The 25061-nt window shown below is 46.2% G+C and overlaps 1 protein-coding gene across 1 annotated transcript in view; it reads right to left on the bottom strand.

Moving 5' to 3' along the window:
- The window catches only part of pou6f2 (POU class 6 homeobox 2), a gene marked incomplete at its 3' end in the record, with an annotated part of 87531 nt that overhangs the window by 59379 nt on the left and 3091 nt on the right, over positions 1 to 25061 (bottom strand). The window contains exons 2-3 of the mRNA XM_080854906.1: positions 6397 to 6494; positions 734 to 953 (exon numbers count right to left, since the gene is read on the bottom strand). Coding sequence (XP_080711032.1) covers positions 734 to 953; positions 6397 to 6494 — 318 coding nt within the window. The remainder of the gene's footprint in view (positions 1 to 733; positions 954 to 6396; positions 6495 to 25061) is intronic.

The raw sequence follows: 25061 nt of genomic DNA, 5'->3' as shown, positions 1-25061 counted from the left end.
AAAAAGGACTGCTTTACATGCACTCAAATTTATAACCTGGCATTTTTTCAGACGGCATTAGCACGCCCCTGCTCATCTAAGATTTATGACTGACGGTTCCCCTCCCATCCGTCCCTCAATCTAATGGTATAAAAGAGACAATGTTTTAAACATTAAAATGAAAACCATTTACAAGTATGATCAAAAGAGAACACTCTGGCATTAAAGTTTAAAATGTGAGGAAAAGTACCGACCGTGTGGATGGAAAAGAGAGGGGGGGAAGACAGGGAGAGTGAAAAAGAGATAGGACAGCGTGGTACACTTTCGCATAGTGAAAAAGGGGTCATAAAGTGCTTTTCGGCTACGCTGCAAAATGCTGACCTGTAATTAATATGGCTACTCTTCCTGGGCAGGTTCGCTCAGATGCTCCTAAAAGGCGCCTTTCGGTCGGACCAGTGCATTTCTTTTTCATGTCTAGAGGTCTCAGCAGGTGCATCTCTGCCACACGCTGTGCAACAATGGAGCGCATGCACTTGGCCGCGTGTAGTCGCCGATTGTTCACTTTGTTCAACACGACTCCACTAGCGCCGGTCAGTTAGCGTGAGAGAGAAAGCGGGAGAGAGTTTGGGGTTGGATGCCACTGCAGCCCCTTACATTTTTTGCCGTGTAAAGGAACTGAGCCGGAATGGGGGGCTTTTACTCTTTAATCTAGGCTCTCTTCCAAGATGGCCGCCCCCCTGCGGAGGGTTCTTACCTTGCAGATTCTGTAAGGGCAGGGTCATGAGGCCTCCGGCCGCGGCCGCGGCCACCAGCCCCTGGATGTTGGCGGTGGGCAGGGAGAGGACCAGGCCCTGCTGCCCGCCCAGGTGCCCGCCCGTGTTGAAGGGGATGAGGATGGGCTGGTTGAGGCCTGGCGCGCCCCCGGACACCATCCCGCTCACAGCAGACGCCAGCTGCTGGGCCACCAGGAGGCTCTGCCAGGGCAAGAACAGACATGAGAGACTGATGTTACACACATACTTGATCAGAGACACTGTTATTTACAGAGGCATTTAACACGTAGTTTGGTTTGTAGTTTAATTGTAGTTTTCTGTTTGGCATTGACAAAATGCTGCAACAAGAAAATACATGCCTAATAAACATTGCGTGTTGCACACTCGCAAATTAGGAAATATATAAATATATATTTGATGAATGGTGCAGCATCAAGGGTGTAATACACACTGCATATATTTATGAGGTGTCAGTGTTTTGTACAAGGTGGAACATGTTCAATGTTGGTTGCGCGTAGGAGGTGTGATTTCACAACCAACCTACAGAAAGATTTGTAATATTTTTTCCAGATCCATACACACAGACTCCTCCAGACAATACCTACGGTACCCCCCCCACACACACAAACACACACACCCACACACCCACACACACACACACACACACACACACACACACACACACACACACACACACACACACACACACACACACACACACACACCCACACACCCACACACGCACCACCTCCTTTCAGGAGTGTCAGCACTTTCCCCATCCCTCCATGATGCATCACCAGACACGCATCAGCATTCACCAGTGGCCGTGAAGAACAGGCAGCACTGCTTCAGTGCAGTCCTGTACTCAGGTATCAGGTCATCAACATCTTTTATTTCATGGAACAGGTATCTGTGAAACCACTCTTTTGACTTCATGATGTGCAAAACATTTAATCAAACCAGTAAGGAACTTTGGCTGAAAAGGACTGAGCTCATAACGTACAAGAGATGCTTTGGCACCATATTTAGAAAAGAGTGCGTCTTCCTAATCTGCCTAAATTGTATGGCTACATCCTACCCTCTTATGTTTCTGGCTGCATATGAATGGAGACTCACATGCTCAGAGGACTGCTAGGAGGAAGGGAGGCCTTGTTCCCCTTCCCTCATGTTGTTCTGATTGGACATGTAGGCTCCTTTCTCATCCCTGTGTTCCTGCATTTCTGACTGCCTGTTCATGCAAGAGCGTGGTGCTTCTCTCCCTCCCCCTCATTCTATTTTCCACTTTCTCTCTCTCTCTCTCTCTCTCTCTCTCTACCTCCCCTCTCTCCTGTCCTCCACTTCCCACCTTAGCAGTGGTCCACTGCTAACCGCGTCTGTCAGCTATCTGCTCTCGTTTCCACGCCTCCACCACATCTGCGGCGCCCGCAAAGCACCCCCCCCCCACCCCCCACCCCACACCCTCGCCTCCGGAGAAGGGGCCGTGTGGGGTGCCGGCTGGTGGAGAGGAGAGAGCACGCCACCCCCGGCATGGCATGCCACGGTCGCTGTGGTGACAGCCATGTCACCTAGATAAGCCTCCGTGCTGCGGGGTGAGCAGGCGCCTCGGTCTGACACAATCGCAGTGCGAAGGCGGCCAGGAGGACTGGGGGGGTCACGTGGGCCACGGAGAGGACATCATGGGCCAGCTCCCCGCTAACATGTGGGCAGGTGAGGTGAGAGTCAGGCGGAGGGCAGTGGAGCTAAATAAAACAGAGACACAGCGACCAGAGGCTGGGGGGTGCTACAGTGACGGCCGTTGAAAAGCAATGGGAGGCACCACAACATGTAGTACATTTGTGATGAATGAGCCTTCATTATAATCCATGCTATAATGAGAAACATTATTGGAGATGCTAGTTAGTTATTTAGTTAGTCATAGTAATAAGAGCACTTAACAGTGTTAAATAGTGTGCCACATCAACCCTCAACAGTGTTTTACAATTCCTGAGGCAGGTTGTGTCAGTTTACAGGCTTGTTGACTAGATTTAGCTTTCAACTTGTTCTTTAAAACTTGACGTGATTCTGGAAGTGTCTGTTTACATTGTTGGTTGTTTTGTTTGTTCAGTCTTGGCCCTGTCCTTATTAGTTTTGACTCATTTCCATCAACATGATTTATATAAAAAAAGAAATTGGTATAAATCCTTCTCCTCCTGTCGCTCTTGAAACATGTCATGCGTTCAGATCAGGAAACCTGAATGTCAAACTCCCCCCCAAAAATATCAATTAAACACCCAGAGGACGACAACAAAGGCACCCCTGACAGCCCCAAATGACACATGTTTAATCTTGCTGTTTTAAGTGTGTGTGATGTTGAGTTCCTCAGGAGCATAATCAAAGGCAGGGCTTTCAACAGCCCATTGACGGCTCAAAGAGAATGCCAGTCTGCAGTTTGACACTTAGGACGTTGGGAACATAGAAGAGAATAATATTAAAAGACAATCATGCACACGTATCAAATAGAGGCTTCATTTGTGATTATGGGCACGTTTGTCTGTGTGTTCTGTGCACTATAGATTAGTGTGGGACCACTGCAGGTTATTACATTATTCCTTGGATATAGCACTGGACAGGAATACATTTTTAAATCCAACCTATCAGGGATTAGGGAACAGGTAACAACTTCCCACTTATAAATTAGTGAAGTTAAACTGAGCTGAGATGACATTCGGTAAAAGAGTTTGGAGGGGAAAACTGGGATAAGTTTAATAAATCATTTTTCAGGCAATTTTTGACCCGTCGGTCTTTTATATACTGACTTTGCATCTATTGAAGGATTTAGCTTTATGACCATTTACTTTATATCACATACAGACTCAGCCTTGGAACTGAAGGGCACTCTATTCTATTGTCGTATTTTCCCAGTAAACACACATAAACACACCTGTCACCATTAAAAGTGCTGTCCTCTACCTTTCAAACTCCACCTCAGTTGACCAAACGCTTTCCTGCTTCAAGGAGTTTTTAAAAACCCTGGATAAAAAAACAGAACTTAGAATGTATGCAATTGGAGTTTAGCCGTATGCTTTCACAGGTATCAGAAACACCCGGCCTCTCCCCACGCTCACAGGAGAGCCAAAGCTGTCCGCGTTAGGACGCTAATGGGTAGCAGAGATTTCCCATCATGCCCCTCTCTGTGCGACAGGGCGGGGGACAAACCAATCCGAGTCCCACCGTGGCTGTGAAATGGGCTCCCTCGAGCAACAAAACACTATTCTAAAATGGCTGAACTGCTTCCCGGGCTGGAAAATACACCCTTTTGGCAACCAATGAGGTATCTGATGCACGCCAGTTAGCGTTTGCCTCTGGTTGTCCACTCTGTTACAAATCGCCACTTCCCCAAGACCCCGAAGAGCATTCACGATGATTTTTCAAAGTGTTGCCACACAGGGGAAATGGATTAGCAGCGGTGCCATGAACTGGCGGGGGTGAACATTGCCCAACCTGGCAACCCCCCTGAAAGTCTGTGAGCACAGAGCAAGAAGTTGCTACAGCGTATGTCATTCTTTCAGCCACTGTGACTGAAAAAAGAATCACTTCTAATGGGTTAAGAGGGAAGATAGCAGGCTTCTGTCATTCCCCATCAGTGGAGGGACAACAGGGAGGCTGGGCTCACATTGGGCTAACAGCCCTCGCAGTGATCCACTTCCATAATGGCCGCCGCGCAACAATATCCGGCTTTGGCTGGGGGAATCCATCAAAACATATTGATCCCCGGAACAACGGAATTGGCTGCGGCATGCGGAGAGACACTGTGGCTGAAAAGTGTTGCCTTCTGCGGGAACCGTCCTGACAGCATTCATATATTAGAGCGTTCCTCCAGGGAGCGCTACAGAGGACGCGCCGAGGAGCACCGCTCAAGCGAGCGAAAACGACGCTCGTCAGGAGAGCTTGAAGAGATGTGCGCTCCCAATGATGTCACAGTAGGTGCCTGGACTCGACTCAGATGTGGAAACTTTTTTGAAGTGGCCATCAGTGATTATCTGTCTGTGAGGATGCTGTGGGGTTTCGAAATGACGGCAAAATAAACGAGTACATTTTCAGGACAGGATTAGCGGTGTCTTCACAAGACTTCAGAGAAAACACATTTGATGAAGACAAAATAAAGGTCTTTAAAAAGGCTCAAGTAAGGTAATAATACAAATAATTTGATGGTGTTTATATTGAATGTACTTTATATCTTGTCAAAGATTTTTCGTCAGCGTTACGAAACAAAATGAATTCAAGCTTTTTCTTCTGCTACAGCCCTCATGGTTGAGATGAGAGAAGAGCACAACAGTCTCAGACGGCAGTAGCAGCATCTCCTGGCCCAATGCCAGCTCTCGCTCATTGTCTTGGCATGGCATCCTGTCTGGTTGTGCCAACGCCAGGCTGCTGTCTGAGAGCAGCTGTGGGCAAATACAGAGGGAGGCAGTGCTTCGACAGCTTCATCTGCTGCTCTGGGGGGGGGGGGGGGGGGGTCCGGCGTCTCCGCATGACCACAGGGGAGGCGGCGATGAGACGAGTGTTCATTAAGCACCCCCCACGCAACCAATCCAATAAAGACAATCACACAGGGGAGACTTTTATTGACCTGTTTGCTCTGTGTGTGTGTGTGTATAGTTGTGTGTGTGTGTGTGTGTGTATTTGTGTGTGAGTGTGTGTGTGTGTGTGTGTGTGTGTGTGTGTGTGTGTGTGTGTGTGTGTGTATCAGGTGTGTGTTTGTGTGTGTGTGTGTGTGTGTGTGTGTGTGTGTGTGTGTGTGTGTGTGTGTGTGTATTTGTGTGTGTGTGTGTGTGTATGTGTGTGTGTGTGTGTGTGTGTGTGTTTTTTGTTTGTGTTTTTTGTTTGTGTGTGTGTGTGTGTGTGTGTGTGTGTGTGTGTGTGTGTGTGTGTGTGTGTGTGTGTGTGTGTGTGTGTGTGTGTGTGTGTGTGTGTGCATTTTATGTGATTGTGTCAGTGCTGCTCAGGAAGCATACTCAGTTCATGAAGTTTATTGCGAAATTAACCTTCAGTGATTGTGTATGCGAGTGAGTGAGTGAGTGAGTGAGTGTGAGAGAGAGAGAGAGAGAGAGAGAGAGAGAGAGAGAGCTCTGGTAAGCAATCTGAGCATCCTCTAACTTCGGAATTATACTTTTTGATGTGCTGTCATTGTTTGACTTCCTTGTTTTCGCATAGTTTGTGTTGTCAAATCTGTCATTCAAGTCTTCATAACTTTCCTTTTCATGACTTCAATTATTTTTCTCTTTACCTTGTCACCGATGAAAAGCAAAGCTGAGCGTGTTAATGGTGTAGCAGATAGTGACTTTACCACAGTGTAGGAATTTATATGCACAGTGTGCATGTGTGTGATTGTTTGTGAGTATATGGGTGTAGTTGTGGGTGTGGGTGTGGGTGTGGGTGTGGGTGTGGGTGTGGGTGTGGGTGTGTGTGTGGGTGTGGGTGTGGGTGTGGGTGTGGGTGTGGGTGTGGGTGTGGGTGTGTGTGTGGGTGTGGGTGTGGGTGGGGGTGTGGGTGTGGGTGTGGGTGTGGGTGTGTGTGTGGGTGTGGGTATGGGTGTGTGGAGGGAGGGAGGGAGGGAGGGTGACAGTGTGTCCAGGCACACAGATAACACTGAGAGGATGCTCACCTGTGGTCCAAGGGGATAGGCTGGGTGAGACTGGCCCAGCTGACTCTGCTCAGAGGGACTGCTGCTGGCATCAGACAGGGCAGACCCCCCGCGCACACCTGAGAGAGGGAGACAGAGGAGGGGAGGAGAACAGGAAGAAAGGAGAGGTATAGAGGAAGGGTTGGGACAGAAAGAGTGAAACAGAGGGAGAAAGAGAGAGAGAGAGAAAAATCAATTTTAGGTCAAATATCTCTCTACAGTAATGAAACGTTAATAAATTGAATAGGATCTCATTACCATCACAGAGGCAAAGTGTTTCACAACCTAACTTTACTTCCCACGTACGCACAAACACACACACACACACACACACACACACACACACACACACACACACACACACACACACACACACACACACACAGACACACAGAGGGGCTCATGCCGAGTGCCATGCTGTGGTGCCACTAAGCCCCCAGTGGGGTGTGAGTGTTCTGCTTAAGTGCTTTATCAATACTTTCAGCACCGCGCCACGCCGCGCAATTCGCCACAGAGACATTAGAGCCCGCCCCCACCTGCTGCGCCACTCATTAGCCCTCAGTCTTTAGAAAGCGAGCTGATGACAGCCCACTGGACCAATCACGCGGCTATGATACGGGCAGATGAAAGGGGATAAAATGTCATTACAAATCACTGTCATCTGCCTTTGTGTGGCCGTTGAGGCGCTGCATGAGTTCAATTCAGCTGGGGTTTTCAATCGAGCCCCTCTTCTCCAATGATGGGTGTCTCCAACAAGAATACCTCTACTCATAACAGCTCAATATTAAGAGATTGTCGTGTTGTTTTGTTATCTCTCGGGTCTCTTCCTGCTAGAAAGTAAAGTGTTCTTGGAGTATCCTCATCCTCAAGCTTTTATAATTGACACCCACATGCTTTTTTCACAAGGTGTTTTTTTTACATCTGGTTTGAAAAAGCTTTTTAGTTTAACCTCTCATACACTAGTGGGCTCTTTACCTATAGATGTGATATTTTAAAGAAAATATGGATAAAAAAGTGCTTTTCAAGATATACCATACCACATAGTCACTATGGCTCACAGAGTCCTATACAACCTAGACTTGTATAACTCCTACGCATAATGGGAGAGTAAATTCCTCTAAATCAAAAGGCCTCGACCCTCACTGCGTGGAAAGTATGTGGCAAGTATTTCTCTCTTTTCAGTTCTGTATTTCAGGAAAAGCACTATAGCTTTGGAAACAGTACAGTTCAGTCTCACATAACCATCAAGAAAAACTGAACCCGTCATTTTCTTTGAGCATCCCAGGCCGGAGGACTGTCTTCTCATCTAAACCCAGAGTGCCCTTCCTGAAGGAGGTAGAATTCACCACATTTCTGATCTGACAGTCAAAACACTGGCACAATTGTCAATGACAACGCATTTCAGCAGTTTGGGAATAAAGGTGTTGTCAAAAACCTCTTTATCCCATTTCACTCTACTGAAGTTCAGACACACTGATTTCATTTTTCAAGCATGATAAAACTTCACACACACTCTTCCAGTGCTGAGCCCATCTACTATACATCACAAGCGGTGGCGTGTGATCATTTATTACAATGAGCCCAAGTCAGCGTACATCTTCAGTGGATGGGTGCTGGTGACGGGGAGGGATCCTTGTTCCTGATGGGCCATATCTTGGACAATTTCACAGCCCATTGTGTTTGCTTGGGCTGGTTAGAATAAGAGAGCTTGTGTTGTGCTATTATGCCATTATGAGCCATTACTGATGAGGTGACGTCAGCTGTCTCTCTCTCTCTCTTTCTCTCTCTCTCTCCCACTCTTAAACATAGGTTTTAAATAAGATAGTGTTTCACTCTATTAAGCCTAACCTTTGGTTTGATTTCAGAGCTGGCTTCTTTTAGTAATCTCCCATTCTGACATGCCAATTTTATAATGCTGAGGGTCACACGCTTTATTGTCAGCGCAAAGTTGTCACTGCTTGTTCTATTGTTGCTTTTGTACGAAAAACACAAAGAATTCAGATTAAAAGTTGATGCCTTTAGAGAGATAATAGCAGAATGTTGACATGGATACCTGTCCACTCAAGATATCAAACCAGGGAATCCAGGAAATATGTGTGTCTTTCTGTGTGTGTGTGTGTGTGTGTGTGTGTTTGTGTACATGGGTGTGTATATTTGTGTGTGTGTGTGTGTGTGTGTGTGTGTGTTTGTACATACACGTGTGTGTGTGTACATACACATGTGTGTGGGGGCGTGTATATTGGTTTGTGTGTGTGTGTGTGTGTGTACATAGGACAGACATTCATTAGTGCTCGTGGTGCTGACTGTGTGATGGAAGGCGCTGAAATCCCATCTTGCTTGTCAACTCCTCTCTGCTACTCTGGCGTACCTTTTCATCGTGTCTTTGGAGCGTACCCCATTTCCACTCTTTTTCACTTGAAGCTCCTGGTTCACTACAGACATTAGAAGCATGGCTACTGACACTGATGAATGTCTTCTAATATTGGGTTGCCTCCTCTCCAAGAAGAACTCACAAGAAAAATGGTCAAATCGTGAAAGTTATAAAAATTAGCTTTTAACAATGTGATGCATTATGAATGAACTACAGCAGAAAAAAAAATGTAACAGGAAATTTGTGTGTGTGTGTGTGTTTTTATTGTTCACTATTAAGGGCTTAGCATTCCTGGCTTTAATGTTAACTTTCACACCCCGTTTGAGATGAATCCGCGAGTATCTGTAAAGACTGGTAGAGCAGCTAGAATGTGTGCCAAGGCAACGTGAGTTCTGTTATTACTTCACATCTGTGAGCGTTGTCCGCATACCTTTCCCCCAAGGCTACGTGGCGGTCTTTTGTAAAGTAAATATGCAGTGTTACTGTCGTAGAGTGAAGCGCACTTTGCTCAGATGTCGCACCACCACAGGTCATTCCACTACGGTTCCTCTTGATTCATACACACTGATGTTCTGGGGACTGTGCCACTACTCAGCACTAAGCTGCATGATTACTTGAATGGTTCAATGAAAATACTTTTAACAACTGTAGATTAAGTCAGTATTTGAAAAACCCACCCTACCCATACACACACTCACACACACACACACACACACACACACACACACACACACACACACACACACACACACACACACACACACACACACACACACACACACACACACAAGTCAACCACATAGTATTATGCCTTGCTTTTAGAATTTTTAAACACCATCAATTTTGCAGTTCTCCATTATCATTATTCATTTGTTCAAATGATTTGTCAGAGTGAAGACAAGCTACATTTGAAGCGTCTCCTCACAATGGCAAACAAGCTTTGGCAAATGCGAACAAATGTGAGATCAGTAATGAAAGTAAAAAAATAAAAGCGTGGGCTTCGGCACCAAGAGAGAATGGCCTGTCTAATAAGCATACCTCCGCTATCTGACTATCGGAGCCCCAAATAACAAAGGCACTTTCATGCCGTTCCCTCCTCCTCCTAATCAAAAGAATCACTCTCCTGTATAATTGATGAGGGAATCCAGATGACAGAACGCATGACAATATGATATATAAGTCATGAAGGCGATACACCCCGGTGCGTTCGGTGTAACTTTGCCAAGAGTACAACTGCCACAGAAAGCCTCTTTTATCGAACAGCTGAAAATTTCATTGGATGCACTCACAAGGCCTATTGAGCAATTGCAAATGGCCATAAAGTTAACACATTTAGTTGTGGGGAGGGGTGGGAGAGAGGGGTGTGTGGGGTACGGTGGGGGTATGTGGGGTAGGGAGGGGGTGGTAGGGGGGGTGATGGGTACAAATCAATAATAAATAAATGCTCATGGAAATTTTCTCCCCTAAGGTTTTTGGTTTGATTTTTTTTCGCCCTCAACAAAATTAAAAAGCTGACAGGGAGAAGTATCAGGGGAGTCCATGAGCAATTCACTCATATTACTTCAGCCTCTTGTTCTCTTAAACTGTTTATTAAAAGGAAATGTCCCTTAAGTGGATTACGTCTCGGACACTAAGGCTGCACTTACAACTTCAGCTTTAATGGGAAAAAACAATGTAATAAGTCCAAAGCCTCAAAGACCATTTTCTTTTTTCTAGGGTTTCTAGGGTAGGGTTCTCATTACTAAAGACTATGTCATAAATATATTTTAACAACAGCAGATAGTTTTGGTACATTGGTTTCTGTGCACCCATCGACTGTCTCAATTTCTCCCTCCATCAGTGAGCTCCTGTCGTACCAGTCCCTGATCTCTTGTTGTGCGTTCAGGCCAAACTTTCAGGGGGTTAAACGTGCAACGCACAACCCTTAAGCGTCGGCATAAAACACAAGCACACAGGGCCTCACTAACGGTCACTGCAATAGCACACTTGTCAGCTGTGACAAAGTGGCTCAGGCTCTGGGATGTCGGAGGTCACATGATTTTTTTTTCCCCCCACAGTTCTCTGTCCGAGAGGAGAGAGGTAAACAAAAGGAGGTGTTTAGGATGCTTCATATCCACCCTTAACAGTGAGGTGATTTAGGATGCTTCATATCCACCCTTAACGGTAAGGTGTTTAGGATGCTTCATGTCCACCCTTAAGAGTGAGGTGTTTAGGATGCTTCATATCCACACTTAACAGTGAGGTGATTTAGGATGCTTCATATCCACCCTTAACAGTGAGGTGTTTAGGATGCTTCATATCCACCCTTAACAGTGAGGTGTTTAGGATGCTTCATGTCCACCCTTAACAGTGAGGTGATTTAGGATGCTTCATGTCCACCCTTAACGGTAAGGTGTTTAGGATGCTTCATATCCACCCTTAACAGTGAGGTGTTTAGGATGCTTCATGTCCACCCTTAACAGTGAGGTGTTTAGGATGCTTCATATCCACCCTTAACAGTGAGGTGAGGCCCAACGATCCCTGGCTGTCCACGCCCTTGAAGCCACACTGGTGAAGTGTTGAGTGCATGTTCACATTGGCCACAAGTCATTTACAAGTTTTATTTGTCCTTGCTCCAGGGGAAAACGTATGCATGAAAACGCATGCACGCACACGCACACGCACACGCAGAAACACACACACACACACAACCCCACATACAGTCTACCTCCTAAGTCCATTTTGCCAGAGGATACCCCACTGGTGTTTCAAAGGCTTTGCCCTTCAATAGCGCCCAACCTTCTACTCACACAAACACCAACACACGATGCCACGACTCCAGAAAGGAAACAACAGCGGGGGACTATATGTGGCCGCAGAATGCATTACCTACATACAAATAAAATATCCTCCTCCCATTGACCAGCTAAGTGGTGACCTGAGAGACGTTTTTCAATGGGGCAGACCAGGTGAGGCCATGAGGCAGTGAGGCCGTCCACCGTACTCAAAGCGCTGGCTTTAATGACCCCGGCCGCGGCGCGTTTCAATTTAGGCCGTCACCCCCAAGGACACGATGACAAAACAATTACCCAGAGACTTCTGTGGAGCGATCAGCGACACCACCTCCTCCGTCGAGGCTGCTTTAGCACATCGGCGCTCTGAATCAAATGGCGTGTTATTGAAGGCTTTTGTGCACGCGGCACGCTTGCTTTCGCCCCCGAGTGCATTTATGAATCAATTTCTCCCATCATAAAAGCAGGCTTGATTTAAAAAAAAAAAAAACACTTTAGCCATTCTCTGCACAAATGCATTATATCATAAGTTGTCAAATGTAGGCGAGAACCTCAGCGCAGATTCTGGGCCTTTTTGAAACACGCTAAAGCCCCAGTAGCCCCCCCCCCCCCCCCCCTTTTTAACAGCTCCTTTGAAACGCCTCGCCTGAGTGCTTCTTTGTGTCATCTCCACAGTTGTATTATCTAATGTCATTTACCTATTGGCTTTGATCACAAAGTTGCACTGTCACATTCAGGGAACTATTTGTGAAAAGCTAAAAGTATTAACAAAGATGAACAGAATCAGGCGGTTTGTTAAAATCCACACAAATATTGAGAAATGAAAGAGCACAAGTGGTCGTGGCTTGCAAACGTGCTGAATTGAACTTCATTAATTTGACAATTTCCGAGGCATCAGTGTCTGGAATATAAAAGAAACAGACTCATTTTTTAAAAGCCATTAGTTGAGTACTGTAGATTGGGTCGATCATGGCAAACTGAACTCTGTGGAATCAGGCCATGAGGGAGGGGGGGAGGGAGGCTAAGGGGGGCTGGGGGGGGGGGGTGTGAGGCCTCGGCATGATAAGTGACAGGTCGCATTTTACGCCAGGTTAAATTCTGTCAATAAACTGGCAATTTTGTTTAGATTGTGTGGCCATTGATTCGGCTAATGCAGCTGAAAGGCAGGAAAGAGATTAGCTGTGCAACCACATGGAGGAGAGAGAGAGAGAGAGAGAGAGAGAGAGAGAGGGAGAGACAAAAAAAGGACGAGAGATGGGGAGAGACAAGAAAGTAAAGTAGCATAAACAGGGTGAAAAGAACAGAATGACAGACACGAGAGACGTAGAAAGACAGCTAAAGGGATAAACACTTCTTCCCCTGACACATTTGTAAACAAATTCACAGCCGTAAACAAATTCAGAGACTAAAATAAAATTACATGGAAATTGCTTATCCTTGTGAATATGATAACAACATATCATTCTTGTTTTGAGAATTTTAAAAAATCCCAGTTTGACTCTCAAAACAACACACAACATTAACTGTGACGGATTCCCATGGGCTGCAACAGCTTTCTACCGTGCTGGGCGAAAACAAATACTCTGTTTACCGGCAAACTGAGCCTAGCGTGGTGCTAACAGGTCAATAAATGGAACCTTCTGAAAATCTCAACACCCCCAGAGACTGAGGGAGAAGAAGTACCTCCTAATACCATTAGCCTCCTAACCTCATCACAAGCGACTGACGCACAGCATTTTGCTTAATTAAAAGCCTGGCAGAGGCTGGGCTTGAACTATGTTGGGTCTGGAAAACGTCCCAAAACCATTTGTGTAGATGGCCAATTGTGTCTGGCCAAAGAGAGAGAGAGAGTCAGAGACAAAGCGAAAGAGAGAGAGAGAGAGAGAGAGAGAGAGACAGTGCGGGAGAAAGAGAGGCAGAGAGAGAGAGAGAGAAAGAGAGAGAGAGAGAGAGATAGAGAGACAGGGGTCTTAACTGCCTGGAACGTCATCATCGTGGATTAATTAATCTGTGCAAATGGCTTGGCAGTGAGGGCTTTAAACATGGGGGCTGGAGCAAAGCTATAGGCTGCTGGGATTAGATTTCTCACTTCACTGCCTCCCTGTATTCCTTCAACGACAGAACTTGCAGGAACACACCAGGCATGGGAAAGAGGACCACGCAGAAGAGAATGAGATGGAGAGAGCAACAATAAGAGGGGGGGAGAAAGAGCAGAGAAACGAGACATGCAAAGTAGATCGGAGAGAAAGACAGCCAAACTTGAGAAAAAGTGAAATGCCTGGAAGGACGCTGCTTTTGTGTGTGTGTGTGTGTGTGTGTGTCTGTGTGTGTGTGTGTGTGTGTGTGTGTGTGTGTGTGTGTGTGTGTGTGTGTGTGTGTGTGTTTGTGTTAGCTTTAAGGAAGCTGGACGCCCCTGCGCATGGACACATCTGTGGAGGACGACCCTGCTGTCATCCTCCAGCAATGTCAACTCGATTACTATTAGGGGTTGAAAGAGACATATACTTATCCAGATGATTTCTCATCCTTTTATGACCGTCTCCAAATCCAGCATTTGGAAAAGCGACTAGCCTTAACCCTCTTAGAGAGAGCGAGGGAAGAATGTTGGGGATGGGGGGGGTGGGGTAGGTGGGGGCACTTACTTTTTGCTATTGGCTCTTCTTGAATTACCTTAACCATCTTTGCCCCTAATGGGATTCGGGCTGCCGGCCACCTATTGTTCCCGTTCTGCCAGAGGTCCGGCTTCCCCCCCTCTCTCCGCTTTATCTGCCTCTCTTTTCGTCCATTCCCTCCCTTCCGCCTGTGTTCATCACATTTTACTGGATGTGTGAATGGTCAGCCCCCCCCCACAAACACACACACACACACAAAAACAAACAAACACACACACACACACACACACACACACAAACGCAGACACACACACACACACACACACAAACACACACACACACTGTATACACTACTGTTTGTCTTTAAAGCTGCTTTAAAACTGGTGACAATGCAGATATCATCAACTGTGTAACTAATTAGACCAATGAGAGAAGGTCTATTTGAATCCTATTTGTGTAATCGATCTGTTGTCTTGTTAGAGCTGATTAACAACATTCCCGTAATGTGATTCAATTATCATCGGCCAAGTTAGCATCATCAATAAAGATCTCTGTGTTGCGCTGAGTGAGGAGGACTGTGCAGAAAACCGCCTGCATTAGGTGAGCATCCCGTGGGCTCTCTGTCAGTGGGGTCTATGGGCCCGTGATGCCCACATGTCCAACGTGTCGCTGCTGCTGCTGCTGCCGCCCCCTAAGGGCGTTCAATGCCAAAGCATCCGCGGTGCCCCACTTTTTCCTGTCCCCACAGTCGCCCACAGTCCCTCCTGATCGTTTCACTTTACCTCCGCCAGAGCAGCGCTCCCTGTCCACCACAGCAGCTGTCATCGTGATTTAGTTATGAGGGCTTGTCTCGGAGGCCTGGCCGGGACACACTGACCATGACATGGAAGACCCAGAAATATTTTGGGATTTGAGCGAAGGCGAGCCATCATGTTATATGGAGAGAGGATGGGCAGGACTGGGTCATGTTGGGAAACCAGGAAATATTGTCACGGAAACTCCCGGAATTATTATTATTTTACTCTCATGTGAGCAGAATTTGAGAGGATTACTGGGACATTTTACTTAGTCACGCAGAAGCATATTGTCATTTATTTTATGTTTATAAGTGTACACTGAAGTAGCCACAACACACACACTAATAAACCCTGCAGATGTTACCTTCGGCATCCATCAACAGCACTGGTTGTTTGTTTTGTCACAAAAAAGTGCTTTAACCAGGAGGAAAGAAAGTGCAAGGGAAGCTGATTTAAAAAGTCCATCTTCGGCCAACATCTCCTGTGGTGATTGTATCACGTGGCCCGGCCACCTGCACCTGCTCTGTCTCTTCCGTTCCACGTCGCACCGCCTTCCTGCCTCTGCCCCGCCGGTTTCTTTTAACTTGCGCCGCGATCCGCCACCCCCCCCACCCCCCCCCCCCCCCTCCTCAAGGTCATTCGCCACAATCAATAGACATCATCATAAACACCGGTGCTCGGCACAGACACGCTCTATCCCCTTCTCCTCTGAAACTCGCCCTCACCAAGGTCGCACAGCAGAATGAAGGTCGCCAGAGAGAGAGAGAGAGAGAGGATGAGAGAGAAGAGGAGAAAGAGAGAGTGAGAGAGGGGGAAAGAGGCAAAGGGATAGAGGGGGAGACAAGCTCTTTGAAGCTTCCCAACTCCATTCCACAAGAACAGAGGAGCCCCCAATTTTATTCCACATCCTCAAATATGAAGGAGGAAGGTGATGGGGTGGAGAAAAAACCCAATAATAACTTCTCTTGATAGCTTGTGTCTCAATCAGCAACCCCCTACACACACACACCTGACTTACACTCACAAACACACATACAGACACACACACACACTTGATTCACAAACACACACACACACACACAGGCACACACACATACACACACTATCTCTCTTTTCTCTGTCCTCCCTCAATCTTGGGTTTCAAAGGAAGCGAATAAGCCAGAAGGACACAGGGTTATGCATTAGTACTGGTCAGTGCTCAAAGACTGTGCGTCATAAATAATAAAGGGCCCGGGAAGGACGCGGCGAGCGTGGCCGGCATCTCCGCTTCACGCCCCGTCGAGACAAAGACAAGATGGTCGCTCCCATCTGGAGGCCACCACCCTTTCAGTATCCTTGATTATGTGACGGCTTCAATTATGTCTCCGTGTGATGACAGCAGCCTGTGTGTGTGTGCTTGTCTGTCTATGTGTCCGTGTGTGTGTGTGTGTGTGTGTGTGTGTGTGTGTGTGTGTGTGTTTGTGCCGTGCAGGGTTCGAGGAGTTTGTTTCTCGAGCGCCTTTGAACTATACAGTAAAAAGATGTGTATTATATATTATTTTCTCTGAGAGAAAGTAGGTGCTTCAGGGGATTCGCCGGCAGATGAATTTTAATGGCGCGCGGGTGAAGGTGGACACATCTCCGCGTCTGTCGGCAAATGATTTCCTGCGTATCTGAGGTGGAACAGAAAGTTGAAGGACAGCTGCAGCAGGCAGGGCCTTAAAAGCACTGCGCAGGAAATCTCAGTTCCAGACGCACCAAACTCTTGCAGCATGTTTGTCCTCCAAAAGAGTAATCTGGGACTTTTTTTTTTAAAACAAAAGGCATTTACTACTATAAAGCAGCACATGTAATAGTCTCCCTTCATCTTTAAAAATGTAGTCTGTCAGCTCGCTTGCATTCATAGCTAAACAGAACGTTGTCCAGTTCATAACTATAAGTCTGTAGATTTTGTATACTTTCCATCCAATGTCAACAGTACAAAAAAAAGTACATTTGCTTATTTCTATTTGGACAAGGGCGGAAGGTTGGATGGACTTGCACCTTATAGGCTGTTGATAGAGATTATTTCCAAACACTGTTAATGACTGAAGAATATAATAATCAGGTGCCTTGTAGTTGTTGTTTGTCTAATAAATATACTTTGATGCAGCTCGGGAGTCCTGAGGTAACTAGGGTGAATTTTCACCTATCAGCTGTAAAGTTTGCTTGTTTGATTTTTCCATCCCGGCACCAGATGCTGCCCCTCTATTATCTCTCTATTATCTCAGCGTTAACCCCTAATCAGCTAGTTTTAGAGCGAGCCGGTGATTGAAAAGCTCTTCTCTGTGTGATTCCGTGATTCATCTCCCCAACCCTTCTCTGTGTCACGGCTGACCTACAAGCAGAGCATCAGAGAAACAAAAGGCCTGCCCTGGCCCATCTATCCCTCTACCCCACCCCACCCCACCCCTTCTCTCTCTCTCCTACGCATGCTTGAATAGCATCTTATCCGTAGCCTTGGGCACTACAGCCGCATTAGTGAACGCATTACACATGCTTCATAGGCATGCATTAGCGAGGTGGGGGCAGCGGTAGCTGGTTTAAGGAGGCCCCCACCGCTTCAGCCCTCTATCGTGCGCACGCTCTCTCTCTCCCCCCTGTCACATAATGAGATCCACCTCCTGAGGAGCATCGCTCTGGGGCCACGCGGGCTCCTTTATCTGGCCCTTATTTACCCGGCTGCTTCTCATTTGAGGCCCGCGTCTGCCGCTCTTTATTACTTAGCACCGCATTATGGGCTCTCTTGAATAAGTTCTCTCACCCCCCCCAACCCACCCCACCTCACCAGCAATCCCCCCCCCCCCCCCCCTTCATCGCTAAGCTGATTACACAAACATAATGTGCTGAGGACCCAAGTGCCTGGTGTGTTTGTGCGTGTGTGGTGTGTGTGTGTGAGAGAGAGAGAGAGAGAGAGAGAGAGAGTGTGTGTGTGTGTGTGTGTGTGTGTGTGCTACTTGCAGGGAAATGAAAGATAAAACAAGGTAAGAGTTAATCTCAGTTGAACCGCAGCCTTTAAGCTGAATCCCGTATCAGTAAACAAAAGTAATAAATGTTCTGCAACTCATTATACGACTTGTATTCGTCAGTCAACCAGCAGACACAGAACTCTGCCTACCATAAAACCAAACACAGAATGGCTCTCCTCGCATGGCACAGAGGGAGACTTTAAAAACCCCACTTTTGATTCCAGAACATTCTGACATCACTTGGCCTGAAATGTTCCCGAGTCTGAATCTTCACTTGAGAAGACTAAGAGAAAGAGACGCCTCAAGTGCATCTCTCTTGCCCACACCAGACATGTATTCTCTCTCTAAATGTCCCCTCAATTACAAAAATCAATACAGCTTTCTCTTATCTTTCCTCTCATCTTTTCTCTTCTTCTTCTCCTCCTCCTCCTCCCCACTTCTTCATCTGAAGGTGACCTTTGTGAAATTTGTCCTCCATTTTTTGGCGGAATCGGTATAAGTGCTGGCCATTTGGCATCGGCGCTAAGTGTGCGAAATGACTGTCCCTGTCTCTCCAAACAGGGCATCTGCTGACAGCGTGATGATAGAAGAGCCACATCCTTGGCTGAGTAAATGCAAACTGACAAGAGATGAGGCCTTGGTGGCCAACTACAATACCGAATTGTGCCTCCGAGTAGCTTATTATCTTGTCTAGGGGGATGTTTGAGAGGAGGAGGGGATCGCACGGCAAAGAGTAGACAGCAACTGTACACATGCCCACCATCCTACTCACTTGTGGGGCTGGGGGGTAGAAAGAGAGATGGGGGGAGAGTGAGTGTGAAAACGGAGAGAGAGAGAGAGAGTGGGAGAGAGAGTGTGTGAGAGAGAGAGAGAGAGAGTGAGTGAGTGGCATGATGGACTGAAGACTTTGGCCTCTTCACCACTGCTTTCTCAGCTAATGTCCATTTTTCCCTGACAATAAATACGGCCGCCGTTCGGGATGTTTGCGCCGGAGTGCTGGAGTGGGAGACTATTTGTGCTGGCCTGCCGAAATGAGCTTTTAAAAAGGGAGGCCGCTTCAGATGGGGGGGAGAGAGGCCACGCAAGGTGGCGCAGACCGCGATGAGTGAGGGGAATATTCGTCTGCAGTCAACACCTCGATTCTCCGCACCCACTCCCCCTCATCTAGCCGGAATCACAAATACACACACACACACACACACTCATACACACAAACAGACCTCATGACGCTCAGCGCTACAGATGGATCGACAACAAAGACATTCCACATCAACACACATATCCCCACAAAATCACACACACACACACACACACACACACACACACACACAGCTGTGATTCTATGCCCATCAAGCAGACACTCAAAACCCTTGACACTCTGCCTACATGATTGCACACTGAGGCTGATTTTCAGTCATGAATGTAAATATGTGTATCTTAAAACGGACTTCGAAACATTGCACTACTGTGAGAATAAGGCAAAATATGAAGTGTCTAATCAAGTCATAAACAGTATTGTGGTAAGCAACTACCACCACAAAAAGATATTGACCTATTTCACAACTAACATTACCCATCACATGTTTAAGCGGAACTTAAAGCGACACGCGCCCCAACAAATTCATATTGATATTTTCAGCTTCAGATTTATATCGCTATTGCGGGTCGCGCCAAAGAAGTAAATCAATATTTTCTCAGAGCCAACAAGCTTGTTGTGTTTGCTGCTATTCTGCCCTGTGAAATGACGAACTAAGAAGGTCAAAGCAGACTTTGATTTCAGACTTCCTTTTACAAAGCGAGCATGTGCTCTGTTTTTCTATCTGCCTCTCTATTTGCAAATGACGTCTGGCAGATTCTTGCCATTCATACACTTGGGCCTCTTCGTCTTTCATTAACATGTCGTTTGAATGCTTTCAATGTGGGGGTAGGAATAAAAACCTATTTTACCCAGGCCAGCGCCAAGGACACACTTTTGTTGACGACTGTATGGCTGTTTGTGGGTAAATGGATTTGTGTTTGTACATCTTCCCTGGTCTTTTGTACTACGCCCGCCTCCTTGAGAAAAAATAAGTCTGTAATGCTCGCATTATCGGCACACAAGGGCATGTTCCGGAGGAGAGTAAAGCGCGATGAGAACAATCTCCTTTATGTTCAGCGAGCCCATTGTGCAGTAACTAAGACGGCCCTCGTACCTTGAAATTCTGTTATTCTACGCCGATCACGCACATACCCACACCGTCAAACCCACACACCCACACACACACAAATCTGAATTTGCGGGAAACTGGAGTGTGGACATGAAAACAATTGGCACTATTTGTAACACTTTGCAGAAACAGCAGACCCAGTGCGGCCAGGGTACGGACAGAAGCTCCGCCAGACAGCAGACTCCAAAAGCTGAATCAAATCACCACCACTGAGAAAAAAAATCTGGATCCTAACGACTGTTTAGTCTTTAGACTGTTTAGTCTGCATTGCTATAGTTCCCCTGCATATGAACTGCTACAGCACAGTGCTAACTCTACAAAGATCCGAAGTTTACACACCCGAGGGGTCACACTTAAACCTCACCCTGCCTTTCCATTTGGATAAAAGCTTTGCCTGAAGAAACGTTGAAAATATCTGCTCGTACATGTACACAAAAACAAGGTTACACACAGTGATTCAGACGATCCACAGATGAGTCACAGATGGCGTTTCCTGTTCTGAACGCGGCTGGTGGTGTTTTGCATGGCAGTTGCCACCGGAATGCGAGGCTCGTTTAGAGAAGCGTTGTGCAGGGCTCTGGGGTGCATTACGAGACCCCCTGTGGTGGCGCACATTATTCATGACGGCTAATCTGTGTTTTCCCTCTCCATTTATGTAATGAGTCAGAGTGGAGGGCTCCGTGGACCTCAGGTTACACAAGTGAACACACTCGCACACACACGCACAGACACACACACACGCGCGCACACACACACACAGACACACAAAATACACAGACACACACACACACACACACACAAATCCACCCACTCACACACACAAATACACACTTGATATCTTACTGTTACTCAAAAGCAGTATTGCTCACCTTCTTTCACGGTCTTATTCACTTTTATTTCGTCTATCCACTTGTCCCCCTCTGAAGGTTCTCTCTTTCTACCAATTCCATCACAGCTTTTCACTCTCTCTCTCCATTTCCATTGCTCCCTCCTTATGTTGCTCTTGCTCTCTCCCTCTCTTTCTCTCTCTGATCACTTGGCTGTTTCTCTGATCTCCCCCACACTGCCGTGCTGTGGTGCCCAAACTGCAGCCGAGGGGTGGCGTGTAGCCTTGGGCTCCCTCCTGGCACAGCTGCGGGCACAGCTATGCCCGTCCGCCATCTCTTTTTACTGGAGCCACCGGAGGAGCACAGCGTGGCCGCTTCTTTAACATTTAAATTTGTTGACAATAAATAAAATACACTCTATTGAATAAAACAGATAATCCTGTCTATCATGTTCTTTACTTTTCTTCTACACAACCCAAATGGTTAACTTTTAAACTTTCATTTTTTTATGTAATATTTGACTGGCAGGTTTTGGCTGGATAGTAAAGGATAATTAATATCATAATCAACTTCTCAGAGGGGACACAGAGAGCATGAGACAGGGAGTGATGAGGAGAGACAGAGAGAGACTCAGAGAGACTCAGAGAGCGTGAGGCAAGGAGTGATGAGGAGAGACAGAGAGAGACTCAGAGAGCGTGAGACAGGGAGTGATGAGGAGAGACAGAGCGAGACTCAGAGAGCGTAAGACAAGGAGTGATGAGGAGAGACAGAGCGAGACTCAGAGAGCGTAAGACAAGGAGTGATGAGGAAAGACTCAGAGAGAGACAGAGAGAGACTCAGAGAGTGTGAGACAGGGAGTGATGAGGAGAGACAGAGAGAGACTCAGAGAGCGTAAGACAAGGAGTGATGAGGAAAGACTCAGAGAGAGACAGAGAGAGACTCAGAGAGTGTGAGACAGGGAGTGATGAGGAGAGACAGAGCGAGACTCAGAGAGCGTAAGACAAGGAGTGATGAGGAGAGACTCAGAGAGACTCAGAGAGCGTGAGACAAGGAGTGATGAGGAGAGACAGAGAGAGATTTAGAGAGCGTGAGACAAGGAGTGATGAGGAAAGACTCAGAGAGAGACAGAGAGAGACTCAGAGAGTGTGAGACAGGGAGTGATGAGGAGAGACAGAGCGAGACTCAGAGAGCGTAAGACAAGGAGTGATGAGGAGAGACTCAGAGAGACTCAGAGAGCGTGAGACAAGGAGTGATGAGGAGAGACAGAGAGAGATTTAGAGAGCGTGAGACAAGGAGTGATGAGGAGAGAAAGAGAGAGACACCTCCACATGAGAGCTTCACATCTCTCCCTTCTTTCAAAAAAAAAAAACGAGAAAGAAAGAAGAAGAGGTAGGAGGGAGCCAAACAAAAGTAGATTTGATGCTTATTAAAGAAAATGGTAACCCTGGCATTACAAGAGCGTTACTGAGTTATAGCTTTTAATGGCCCTTGCCTTGGGATATCCCTGAAAAATTCATCAGTTTGACAGCGGGATCCCTCAGACTGATCAGGGTCTGGCCTCTGGCATGAGATCCACACACACACACGCGCGCGCGCGCGCGCGCGCGCGCGCGCGCGCGCACACACACACACACACACACACACACACACACACACACACACACACACACACACACACACACACACACACACACACACACACACACACACACACACACACACACACACACACACACACACACACACACACACACACACACACACACACACACACACACACACACACACACACACACACACACACACACACACACACACACACACACACACACACACACACACCCTCACCAGCCAAACCAGAGAAGCGGCAGTCACCCATGACAAAGCAGTGACAAGCCATAATGGTTTACCTCGGGATCTCAGCCCGCCCTTGCGTACAAACCCAATCCCCATGATTGTCCAAATAAAAAGATACATACATGTATCAGACACCTACACACTCAGACACGCAATGCACACATACACAGCACCCTTCCTCTTTCTCTCTCTCTCTCTCTCTCTCTCTCTCTCTCTCTTTCTCTCTCGCTCCCTCTCCCTCTCAAACTCACACGCAAATACACTCAGACTCTCCCCACACTCACATTCACACTCCCCCTGTGTCCTCATAAGGCTCTTATAAAGTCTGTGTGCGTGTGTGTGTGTGTGTGTGTATGGGGTGGTGCTGATGTCTGATGTATTATTTATTCCAAAACACCAACCAATGCTCTTTATTCTGTTCCTTTTATGTCTAATGTAATTGAGTCCTGCTTTTCTGATGGCTAAAAACAGACTGCAGTGGGCTGACAGGCGCTGCGAGGCTCCTCTGCTCCTCTCCGCTCTGTGACGCTCCGCTGGGGCAGACGCACCTGCTCACAGCGCCCTGCCGTCCGTAGGAGTTGTAACTACCCAAGCTAACAATACCGGCCAGACCCAATCGATGCCTTGCATGGGACAGTAATTAATCACAATCCACCAAACCGTTAAAGGTCAAGTTGTGGGGTATATTTGTGTGGGCAAGCATGCCTTTCCACCGTTTGTGTGTTTTTTTTTCACTACTTGAGTAAGAGGAGAACAATGGACGTGCACGTTATGTATGGCTGTTCAGCTGAAATTTAATAAGGTGATTTCCTCGGAGCAAAATGTCACGAGGTTACAATTGAATTCCACACTTGAATTCTGAGATGGAGTAGAAAACATAAAACCATAATTCCTAGGAGATAAATTGACAGAGGGGAGAATTTGACAACATAATCTAACTTAGAGTAAGAACATAAAATACGGTAACTCGCAGACTAAGACAGCTAACACAGCTAATGTTTTCAAAATGTTTGTCGCAATAAATACGGAATACGAAAACAGTGAGTTTGTGATACAGGTCAGTCTGAATAGTCTACTCTAACTCAAAGGCAATTACGCATGAGAGCCGAGACCACTGCAACCATTCATCCTTGATTAATTCATTCTTTAAAAAATCACAGTTCTCTTGATGTGAACATCTTCATTAAATTGTAATACACTTCTCATTTTTCATTTAAAAAATATCTGGGCATTTTAAGTAATTAAGAAACCGTTAAGAAAAATCAAAGCAATTGTGTTCAGCAGGAGTGTTTTAAAGAATGATGGAATTCAACAAGCGATTGACTTTGATCATGGATAAAAACATCTTTAATGCTATGCTATTTATCAATTATGTACAAATACCAGAGAGCTTGCCATAAAACGTGTATCTATCTGTACATAAAAAAATATCGACAGCCCCAATAGCAATAATCACTTTAGCAATAATTACTGTAGTCACACAAATAAGGAAGTCATTTTCAGAGTAAAGACTTTGGGTGGTTTCAACTGTGGCCAACCAACAGCTCTGTGTGTCTGGAGTGAAAAAGAGGGACTGACACTCATGGAAGGAACTGTGAAAAGAGAGGAGGAAGGAAGGGAATAGGAGCAGTCAATGTAAAGAGTGAGAGAAGGAAATCAAGAACGAGAAAAGAGAGAGAGAGAGAGAGAGAGAGAGATGAGTGAGATTCACAGCACACAAGTGATAGAATGAAAAAGGGTTTGGTCCTTCATACAAATGTTATATGATCTCTGCATACTCAAGAAACAGCACCCTCTTCGATCAAAGTCAAATAGACAACAAACCAAAACAAAATGCCATAAACAACTGATTACATAGACAGCTAGTGAGCTTTTGACATTATAAAAGGCTGTAGACTTCAGGCTTTGGGAAAGATGATTGTACATCTTTATAGTATAGTTAAAAAATATTTTTACTGCAAGCAAAAAATATTGCAGTTTAGAGCAAATAAGTAGTTTGTGTAGTGTATAAGTTATAAATATAAATTTTAGTGCCATTTGAGATGAAAGAATAATTTTAAAATGTCAATTATGAGGTAACTGGGTATTGATTTTCATATAAAATATTCATAATCTTTACGATTGTGCTAATGGTCTTATTTATTACAATAGCAAAAGAGAAGCAGACTGTGCTTAAACCAAACCAGACTACTTTGCTCATTTTGCACACCCTATTTTG

The sequence above is a fragment of the Sprattus sprattus genome, assembly GCF_963457725.1.
Source record: "Sprattus sprattus genome assembly, chromosome: 17".
Classification (NCBI taxonomy): Eukaryota; Metazoa; Chordata; class Actinopteri; order Clupeiformes; family Clupeidae; genus Sprattus; species Sprattus sprattus.
Note: the sequence above shows the minus strand (reverse complement) of the source record. Positions and strands in the feature narration are given on the sequence as shown.